Source organism: Hemitrygon akajei, chromosome 11 (genome assembly GCF_048418815.1).
Source record: "Hemitrygon akajei chromosome 11, sHemAka1.3, whole genome shotgun sequence".
NCBI lineage: Eukaryota > Metazoa > Chordata > Chondrichthyes > Myliobatiformes > Dasyatidae > Hemitrygon > Hemitrygon akajei.
In genome coordinates this window covers 75,182,155-75,194,173 of record NC_133134.1, presented here as the reverse complement: position 1 = coordinate 75,194,173, position 12,019 = coordinate 75,182,155, and the positions used below count along the sequence as shown (strand labels likewise).

Here is a 12,019-nt window from a genome sequence, read left to right as displayed (position 1 = left end):
CCCACCCGAACACGATAAAGCTGTGAGAGCGGGGAGTCTACTACAACACCCACCCGAACACGATAAAGCTGTGAGAGCGGGGAGTCTACTACAACACCCACCCGAACACGATAAAACTGTGAGACCGGGAAGTCTACTACAACACCCACCCGAACACGATAAAGCTGTGAGAGCGGGGAGTCTACTACAACACCCACCCGAACACGATAAAACTGTGACAGCGGGGAGTCTACTACAACACCCACCCGAACACGATAAAGCTGTGAGAGCGGGGAGTCTACTACAACACCCACCCGAACACGATAAAACTGTGAGAGCGGGGAGTCTCCTACAACACCCACCCGAACACGATAAAGCTGTGAGACCGGGGAGTCTGCTACAACACCCACCCGAACACGATAAAACTGTGAGAGCGGGGAGTCTGCTACAACACCCACCCGAACACGATAAAACTGTGAGAGCGGGGAGTCTACTACAACACCCACCCGAACACGATAAAGCTGTGAGAGCGGGGAGTCTCCTACAACACCCACCCGAACACGATAAAGTTGTGAGAGCGGGGAGTCTACTAAAACACCCACCCGAACACGATAAAACTGTGAGAGCGGGGAGTCTGCTACAACACCCACCCGAACACGATAAAACTGTGAGAACGGGGAGTCTACTACAACACCCACCCGAACACGATAAAACTGTGAGAGCGGGGAGTCTACTACAACACCCACCCGAACACGATAAAGCTGTGAGAGCGGGGAGTCTACTACAACACCCACCCGAACACGATAAAACTGTGAGAGCGGGGAGTCTACTACAACACCCACCCGAACACGATAAAACTGTGAGAGCGGGAAGTCTACTACAACACCCACCCGAACACGATAAAGCTGTGAGAGCGGGGAGTCTCCTACAACACCCACCCGAACACGATAATACTGTGAGAGCGGGGAGTCTACTACAACACCCACCCGAACACGATAAAACAGTGAGAGCGGAGAGTCTACTACAACACCCACCCGAACACGATAATACTGTGAGAGCGGGGAGTCTACTACAACACCCACCCGAACACGATAAAGCTGTGAGAGCGGGAAGTCTACTACAACACCCACCCGAACACGATAAAGCTGTGAGAGCGGGGAGTCTACTCCAACACCCACCCGAACACGATAAAGCTGTGAGAGCGGGGAGTCTACTACAACACCCACCCGAACACGATAAAGCTGTGAGAGCGGGGAGTCTCCTACAACACCCACCCGAACACGATAATACTGTGAGAGCGGGGAGTCTACTACAACACCCACCCGAACACGATAAAGCTGTGAGAGCGGGGAGTCTACAACACCCACCCGAACACGATAAAACTGTGAGAGCGGGGAGTCTCCTACAACACCCACTCGAACACGATAAAACTGTGAGAGCGGGGAGTCTACTACAACACCCACCCGAACACGATAAAGCTGTGAGAGCGGGGAGTCTACTACAACACCCACCCGAACACGATAAAGCTGTGAGAGCGGGGAGTCTCCTACAACACCCACTCGAACACGATAAAACTGTGAGAGCGGGGAGTCTACTACAACACCCACCCGAACACGATAAAGCTGTGAGAGCGGGGAGTCTACTACAACACCCACCCGAACACGATAAAACTGTGAGAGCGGGGAGTCTACTACAACACCCACCCGAACACGATAAAGCTGTGAGAGCGGGGAGTCTACTACAACACCCACCCGAACACGATAAAACTGTGAGAGCGGGGAGTCTCCTACAACACCCACCCGAACACGATAAAGCTGTCAGAGCGGGATGTCTCCTACAACACCCACCCGAACACGATAAAGCTGTGAGAGCGGGGAGTCTACTCCAACACCCACCCGAACACGATAAAACTGTGAGAGCGGGGAGTCTCCTACAACATCCACCCGAACACGATAAAGCTGTGAGAGCGGGGAGTCTACTACAACACCCACCCGAACACGATAAAACTGTGAGAGCGGGGAGTCTACTACAACACCCACCCTAACACGATAAAGCTGTGATAGCGGGGAGTCAACTACAACACCCACCCGAACACGATAAAGCTGTGATAGCGGGGAGTCAACTACAACACCCACCCGAACACGATAAAGCTGTGAGAGCGGGGAGTCTACTACAACACCCACCCGAACACGATAAAGCTGTGAGAGCGGGGAGTCTACTACAACACCCACCCGAACACGATAAAGCTGTGAGAGCGGGGAGTCTACTACAACACCCACCCGAACACGATAAAGCTGTGAGAGCGGGGAGTCTACTACAACACCCACCCGAACACGATAAAACTGTGAGAGCGGGGAGTCTACTACAACACCCACCCGAACACGATAAAGCTGTGAGAGCGGGGAGTCTACAACACCCAACCGAACACGATAAAGCTGTGAGAGCGGGGAGTCTACAACACCCACCCGAACACGATAAAGCTGTGAGAGCGGGGAGTCTACTACAACACCCACCCGAACACGATAAAGCTGTGAGAGCGGGGAGTCTACTACAACACCCACCCGAACACGATAAAGCTGTGAGAGCGGGGAGTCTACTACAACACCCACCCGAACACGATAAAGCTGTGAGAGCGGGGAGTCTACTACAACACCCACCCGAACACGATAAAACTGTGAGAGCGGGGAGTCTACTACAACACCCACCCGAACACGATAACACTGTGAGACCGGGAAGTCTACTACAACACCCACCCGAACACGATAAAGCTGTGAGAGCGGGGAGTCAACTACAACACCCACCCGAACACGATAAAGCTGTGATAGCGGGGAGTCAACTACAACACCCACCCGAACACGATAAAGCTGTGAGAGCGGGGAGTCTACTACAACACCCACCCGAACACGATAAAGCTGTGAGAGCGGGGAGTCTCCTACAACACCCACCCGAACACGATAAAACTGTGAGAGCGGGGAGTCTACTACAACACCCACCCGAACACGATAACACTGTGAGACCGGGAAGTCTACTACAACACCCACCCGAACACGATAAAACTGTGAGAGCGGGGAGTCTACTACAACACCCACCCGAACACGATAAAACTGTGAGAGCGGGGAGTCTACTACAACACCCACCCGAACACGATAACACTGTGAGACCGGGAAGTCTACTACAACACCCACCCGAACACGATAAAGCTGTGAGAGCGGGGAGTCTGCTACAACACCCACCCGAACACGATAAAACTGTGAGAGCGGGGAGTCTACTACAACACCCACCCGAACACGATAAAACAGTGAGAGCGGGGAGTCTACTACAACACCCACCCGAACACGATAAAGCTGTGAGAGCGGGGAGTCTACTACAACACCCACCCGAACACGATAAAACTGTGTGAGCGGGGAGTCTACTACAACACCCACCCGAACACGATAAAGCTGTGAGAGCGGGGAGTCTGCTACAACACCCACCCGAACACGATAAAACTGTGAGAGCGGGGAGTCTGCTACAACACCCACCCGAACACGATAAATCAGTGAGAGCGGGGAGTCTACTACAACACCCACCCGAACACGATAAAGCTGTGAGAGCGGGGAGTCTGCTACAACACCCACCCGAACACGATAAAACTGTGAGAGCGGGGAGTCTACTACAACACCCACCCGAACACGATAAATCAGTGAGAGCGGGGAGTCTACTACAACACCCACCCGAACACGATAAAGCTGTGAGAGCGGGGAGTCTGCTACAACACCCACCCGAACACGATAAAGCTGTGAGAGCGGGGAGTCTACTACAACACCCACCCGAACACGATAAAGCTGTGAGAGCGGGGAGTCTACTACAACACCCACCCGAACACGATAAAGCTGTGAGAGCGGGAAGTCTACTACAACACCCACCCGAACACGATAAAGCTGTGAGAGCGGGGAGTCTACTACAACACCCACCCGAACACGATAAAACTGTGAGAGCGGGGAGTCTACTACAACACCCACCCGAACACGATAAAGCTGTGAGAGCGGGGAGTCTCCTACAACACCCACCCGAACACGATAAAGCTGTGAGAGCGGGGAGTCTCCTACAACACCCACCCGAACACGATAAAGCTGTGAGAGCGGGGAGTCTACTACAACACCCACCCGAACACGATAAAGCTGTGAGAGCGGGGAGTCTACTACAACACCCACCCGAACACGATAAAGCTGTGAGAGCGGGGAGTCTACTACAACACCCACCCGAACACGATAAAACTGTGAGAGCGGGGAGTCTCCTACAACACCCACCCGAACACGATAAAACTGTGTGAGCGGGGAGTCTACTACAACACCCACCCGAACACGATAAAGCTGTGAGAGCGGGGAGTCTACTACAACACCCACCCGAACACGATAAAACTGTGAGAGCGGGGAGTCTACTACAACACCCACCCGAACACGATATAGCTGTGAGAGCGGGGAGTCTACTACAACACCCACCCGAACACGATAAAGCTGTGAGAGCGGGGAGTCTACTACAACACCCACCCGAACACGATATAGCTGTGAGAGCGGGGAGTCTGCTACAACACCCACCCGAACACGATAAAACTGTGAGAGCGGGGAGTCTACTACAACACCCACCCGAACACGATAAAGCTGTGAGAGCGGGGAGTCTCCTACAACACCCACCCGAACACGATAAAACTGTGAGAGCGGGGAGTCTACTAAAACACCCACCCGAACACGATAAAACTGTGAGAGCGGGGAGTCTACAACACCCACCCGAACACGATAAAACTGTGAGAGCGGGGAGTCTACTACAACACCCACCCGAACACGATAAAACTGTGAGAACGGGGAGTCTACTACAACACCCACCCGAACACGATAAAACTGTGAGAGCGGGGAGTCTACTACAACACCCACCCGAACACGATAAAGCTGTGAGAGCGGGGAGTCTACTACAACACCCACCCGAACACGATAAAACTGTGAGACCGGGAAGTCTACTACAACACCCACCCGAACACGATAAAGCTGTGAGAGCGGGGAGTCTACTACAACACCCACCCGAACACGATAAAACTGTGACAGCGGGGAGTCTACTACAACACCCACCCGAACACGATAAAGCTGTGAGAGCGGGGAGTCTACTACAACACCCACCCGAACACGATAAAACTGTGAGAGCGGGGAGTCTCCTACAACACCCACCCGAACACGATAAAGCTGTGAGACCGGGGAGTCTGCTACAACACCCACCCGAACACGATAAAACTGTGAGAGCGGGGAGTCTGCTACAACACCCACCCGAACACGATAAAACTGTGAGAGCGGGGAGTCTACTACAACACCCACCCGAACACGATAAAGCTGTGAGAGCGGGGAGTCTCCTACAACACCCACCCGAACACGATAAAACTGTGAGAGCGGGGAGTCTACTAAAACACCCACCCGAACACGATAAAACTGTGAGAGCGGGGAGTCTGCTACAACACCCACCCGAACACGATAAAGCTGTGAGAGCGGGGAGTCTCCTACAACACCCACCCGAACACGATAAAGCTGTGAGAGCGGGGAGTCTCCTACAACACCCACCCGAACACGATAAAGCTGTGAGAGCGGGGAGTCTCCTACAACACCCACCCGAACACGATAAAGCTGTGAGAGCGGGAAGTCTACTACAACACCCACCCGAACACGATAAAGCTGTGAGAGCGGGGAGTCTCCTACAACACCCACCCGAACACGATAAAACTGTGAGAGCGGGGAGTCTACTACAACACCCACCCGAACACGATAAAACTGTGAGAGCGGGGAGTCTACTACAACACCCACCTGAACACGATAAAACTGTGAGAGCGGGGAGTCTACTACAACACCCACCCGAACACGATAAAGCTGTGAGAGCGGGGAGTCTACTACAACACCCACCCGAACACGATAAAACTGTGAGAGCGGGGAGTCTACTACAACACCCACCCGAACACGATAAAGCTGTGAGAGCGGGGAGTCTACAACACCCACCCGAACACGATAAAACTGTGAGAGCGGGGAGTCTACTACAACACCCACCCGAACACGATAAAGCTGTGAGAGCGGGGAGTCTACTACAACACCCACCCGAACACGATAAAACTGTGAGAGCGGGGAGTCTACTACAACACCCACCCGAACACGATAAAGCTGTGAGAGCGGGGAGTCTACTACAACACCCACCCGAACACGATAAAACTGTGAGAGCGGGGAGTCTCCTACAACACCCACCCGAACACGATAAAGCTGTCAGAGCGGGATGTCTCCTACAACACCCACCCGAACACGATAAAGCTGTGAGAGCGGGGAGTCTACTCCAACACCCACCCGAACACGATAAAACTGTGAGAGCGGGGAGTCTCCTACAACATCCACCCGAACACGATAAAGCTGTGAGAGCGGGGAGTCTACTACAACACCCACCCGAACACGATAAAACTGTGAGAGCGGGGAGTCTACTACAACACCCACCCTAACACGATAAAGCTGTGATAGCGGGGAGTCAACTACAACACCCACCCGAACACGATAAAGCTGTGATAGCGGGGAGTCAACTACAACACCCACCCGAACACGATAAAGCTGTGAGAGCGGGGAGTCTACTACAACACCCACCCGAACACGATATAGCTGTGAGAGCGGGGAGTCTACTACAACACCCACCCGAACACGATAAAGCTGTGAGAGCGGGGAGTCTACTACAACACCCACCCGAACACGATATAGCTGTGAGAGCGGGGAGTCTACTACAACACCCACCCGAACACGATAAAGCTGTGAGAGCGGGGAGTCTACTACAACACCCACCCGAACACGATAAAGCTGTGAGAGCGGGGAGTCTACTACAACACCCACCCGAACACGATAAAGCTGTGAGAGCGGGGAGTCTACTACAACACCCACCCGAACACGATAAAACTGTGAGAGCGGGGAGTCTACTACAACACCCACCCGAACACGATAAAGCTGTGAGAGCGGGGAGTCTACAACACCCAACCGAACACGATAAAGCTGTGAGAGCGGGGAGTCTACAACACCCACCCGAACACGATAAAGCTGTGAGAGCGGGGAGTCTACTACAACACCCACCCGAACACGATAAAACTGTGAGAGCGGGGAGTCTACTACAACACCCACCCGAACACGATAACACTGTGAGACCGGGAAGTCTACTACAACACCCACCCGAACACGATAAAGCTGTGAGAGCGGGGAGTCAACTACAACACCCACCCGAACACGATAAAGCTGTGATAGCGGGGAGTCAACTACAACACCCACCCGAACACGATAAAGCTGTGAGAGCGGGGAGTCTACTACAACACCCACCCGAACACGATAAAGCTGTGAGAGCGGGGAGTCTCCTACAACACCCACCCGAACACGATAAAACTGTGAGAGCGGGGAGTCTACTACAACACCCACCCGAACACGATAAAACTGTGAGAGCGGGGAGTCTACTACAACACCCACCCGAACACGATAACACTGTGAGACCGGGAAGTCTACTACAACACCCACCCGAACACGATAAAACTGTGAGAGCGGGGAGTCTACTACAACACCCACCCGAACACGATAAAACTGTGAGAGCGGGGAGTCTACTACAACACCCACCCGAACACGATAAAACTGTGAGACCGGGAAGTCTACTACAACACCCACCCGAACACGATAAAGCTGTGAGAGCGGGGAGTCTCCTACAACACCCACCCGAACACGATAAAGCTGTGAGAGCGGGGAGTCTACTACAACACCCACCCGAAGACGATAAAACTGTGAGAGCGGGGAGTCTACTACAACACCCACCCGAAGACGATAAAGCTGTGAGAGCGGGGAGTCTACTACAACACCCACCCGAACACGATAAAGCTGTCAGAGCGGGGAGTCTACTACAACACCCACCCGAACACGATAAAGCTGTGAGAGCGGGGAGTCTACTACAACACCCACCCGAACACGATAAAACTGTGAGAGCGGGGAGTCTACTACAACACCCACCCGAACACGATAAAGCTGTGAGAGCGGGGAGTCTCCTACAACACCCACCCGAACACGATAAAGCTGTGAGAGCGGGGAGTCTCCTACAACACCCACCCGAACACGATAAAACTGTGAGAGCGGGGAGTCTACTACAACACCCACCCGAACACGATAAAACTGTGAGAGCGGGGAGTCTACTACAACACCCACCCGAACACGATAAAGCTGTGAGAGCGGGGAGTCTCCTACAACACCCACCCGAACACGATAAAGCTGTGAGAGCGGGGAGTCTCCTACAACACCCACCCGAACACGATAAAACTGTGAGAGCGGGGAGTCTACTACAACACCCACCCGAACACGATAAAGCTGTGAGAGCGGGGAGTCTACTACAACACCCACCCGAACACGATAAAACTGTGAGAGCGGGGAGTCTCCTACAACACCCACCCGAACACGATAAAACTGTGAGAGCGGGGAGTCTACTACAACACCCACCCGAACACGATAAAGCTGTGAGAGCGGGGAGTCTCCTACAACACCCACCCGAACACGATAAAACTGTGAGAGCGGGGAGTCTACTACAACACCCACCCGAACACGATAAAGCTGTGAGAGCGGGGAGTCTACTACAACACCCACCCGAACACGATAAAGCTGTGAGAGCGGGGAGTCTGCTACAACACCCACCCGAACACGATACAGCTGTGAGAGCGGGGAGTCTACTACAACACCCACCCGAACACGATAAAACTGTGAGAGCGGGGAGTCTACTACAACACCCACCCGAACACGATAAAGCTGTGAGAGCGGGGAGTCTACTACAACACCCACCCGAACACGATAAAGCTGTGAGAGCGGGGAGTCTCCTACAACACCCACCCGAACACGATAAAACTGTGAGAGCGGGGAGTCTACTACAACACCCACCCGAACACGATAAAGCTGTGAGAGCGGGGAGTCTACTACAACACCCACCCGAACACGATAAAGCTGTGAGAGCGGGGAGTCTCCTACAACACCCACCCGAACACGATAAAGCTGTGAGAGCGGGGAGTCTACTACAACACCCACCCGAACACGATAAAGCTGTGAGAGCGGGGAGTCTACTACAACACCCACCCGAACACGATAAAACAGTGAGAGCGGAGAGTCTACTCCAACACCCACCCGAACACGATAAAACTGTCAGAGCGGGGAGTCTCCTACAACACCCACCCGAACACGATAAAGCTGTGAGAGCGGGGAGTCTACTCCAACACCCACCCGAACACGATAAAACTGTCAGAGCGGGGAGTCTCCTACAACACCCACCCGAACACGATAAAGCTGTGAGAGCGGGGAGTCTCCTACAACACCCACCCGAACACGATAAAGCTGTGAGAGCGGGGAGTCTACTACAACACCCACCCGAACACGATAAAACTGTGAGAGCGGGGAGTCTACTACAACACCCACCTGAACACGATAAAACTGTGAGAGCGGGGAGTCTACTACAACACCCACCCGAACACGATAAATACCGATCGCTGAAAAGTCTTTTGGACTATCGGAGTCTGAGTGCGCCAAACAGTTGCTCCCCTTGCTCGGTCTCGGAGATGGTAAGCCATCAAAGCTAATGAGCCACATGCTGTCAAGGACGGGTGTGTTAAAAGGGCCCGAAGGATCATTGGGGACCCAAGTCATCCCAGCCACAACCTATTCCAGCTGCTACCATCCGGGAGATGGTACCACAGCATAAAAGCCAGGACCAACAGGCTCTGGGACAGCTTCTTCCACCAGGCCGTCAGACTGATGAACTCACGCTGATTTGTGTGCACTCTATATTACATTGAATGTTCTACTTATTATAAATTGTTATAAATTACTGTGATTGCACATTGCACATTTAGATGGAGACATTAACGTAAAGATTTTCACTCTTCATGTATGTGAAGGATCTAAGAAATAAAGTCAATTCAATTCAATTCATGCAGGAAATGCCTGATCAAGTCTGCATAGCCCTCACTAATGCACCCGTGATGGTAGCTTGCTAAAATGGCTTGACACTGGTACATCATTCCTCCTCCTTTCTCTACCTCAATAAGCCTGGTCAACAGGACCCCCACCATACGGACACCCGTGGCTGTGAAACAGACGACGCCGGGTCTGTGTTTTTACCACGCTCACCTTGGTAGGAACACTAGGAAGTGCTGACCGCCTTGCAGCTTCGACATTGGGTCCGAGGTCTGTGAACACGATGGATCCCAGCTGCCAGGGATGTCTACTGTACATTACGGACACCCTTCCAGGGCGACATTTCCTGTGTGCCACGGGTGCTCGAGTGAGTGTGTTGCCAGCATCGCCTACTGATCAGGAGGCAAAGAGCAATAAAACCTCACTGAAGGCCACCAACAGCGGCAGTATCCAGACTCGACTCGGGACACGATGGGTGACGCTCAGCTTCAGTGGGTGATGTTACACATGGGACTTCATCCTGGCTAAGGTGGCTAGACCTCTGCTCAGTTCAGACTTCCTGTGTGCCCAAGGACTATTAGTTGATCTTAAGAACTGTTGGCTTGTGGACGTCAAGGACTTTGGGTCATTACCCTGCTCCCCCGATAAGCTCCCCACAGTGACTCTGTCAAGTACATACACCACTGCAGGTGAGTTTACTCGACCACTGGGTGGATTCCCAAACCTCACCAAGCCCACATTCTCCAGGACAGTCACGAAACATGGGCACGAGCACCACATTTCCACAGCTGGCCCACCGGTTCATGCCCGTGAGCGTAGACTGGACCCAGAAAATCTGGCAACTGCTCAGTCTGTGTTTGCCATCGGGGGAACGACTCAGAATTGTAGGCTGGTCAAACAGCCCCTGGGCTTCACCCCTCCATATGGTCTCCCAGTCCGATGGTGGTTGCCACCCATGTAGCGATTACTGATGCTTTAACAAGGCCACCACCTCCGATTGTTACCCAGTCCCACACATCCAAAACTTTTTGGAATATTTAGCCAGAAAATTAATTGTTTCCAAAGTTGATCTAGTCTAACTACCATCAGGTGCCTGTGTGCTCGGAGGACATTCCCAAAACCCCATTTGGCCTCTGAGTTGCTGTGCATGCTGTTTGGGCTGGAAAATGCAGCACAGACTTTCCAATGGCTGACGGACTCCGTATTAAAAGACTTAGGTTTTCTTCTTGTTTGCCTGGGTGACATACTTGTTGCCAACGTGTCCAAATCTAAACACATATCACATCTCTCCCCACTTTTCAAGTGCTTAAGCCAACACGGGCTGATTATTAACTCTGCTAAATGCCAGTTTGGGTTGTCAGCCATTGCATCTCTGCAGAACGTGCAAAACCCCTCCCATCAAAGGTAACCCTTAATATGGATTTCCCACCACCCTGCACTATTAAAAAAACTATGAGTTTTGAGGCACGATGAATTTCTACCACTGCTTCATTCCACGAGCTGCTGAAACTTTGTATAGGGCCCTTAAAGGTAATACCCCTAATCACACGCTGGACTGGTCAGCGGACCAGGGCATTTGAATATACCAAACCAGCTGGTGCACCCACAGCCATTACTATTGACGCTTCAGCGCCGTGGGTGCTGTGCACAAACATTTGGGCAGTCGTGTGGCAGCCACTCGCCTTCTTCAGCCAGTAGCTCCATCCCCTGAAAAGAAGCACTGCGTGTGTGACCGTGAGCTCCCCGGCCCCTATCTGGCTGTCTGCCATTGTCATTTTCTTCTGGAGGGTGGCCATTTCACAGTGGTTGTTGACCACAAACACCTTGTGCATGCGACGGCCAAAATATCAGACCGTTGGGTCTGCATGGCAGCAACACCAGCTGGTCTATATACCAGAGTTCACAACTGATATACAACAGGTCAAGGGGAAAACAATGCCGGTCCTGTTGCCTCTCACGGCCAGCCGTTGAGGCCGTACACATAGGGGTCGACTCTGCCGGCATGGCAGCCGACCAAGATACTGACCCAGAGGTCCAGGCTTATCGAGCAGCAGTCACGGGCCTGTGGTTGGCTGACCATT

At 52.9% G+C, this 12,019-nt stretch overlaps 1 protein-coding gene across 1 annotated transcript in view; it reads right to left on the bottom strand.

Annotated features, from left to right (window-relative positions):
* Positions 1–11,770, bottom strand: part of LOC140736349 (myotubularin-related protein 11-like) — a 147,623-nt gene extending 135,853 nt beyond the window's left edge. The window contains exon 1 of the mRNA XM_073062341.1: positions 11,525–11,770. Coding sequence (XP_072918442.1) covers positions 11,525–11,770 — 246 coding nt within the window. The remainder of the gene's footprint in view (positions 1–11,524) is intronic.
* Positions 11,771–12,019: the final 249 nt, after the last annotated feature.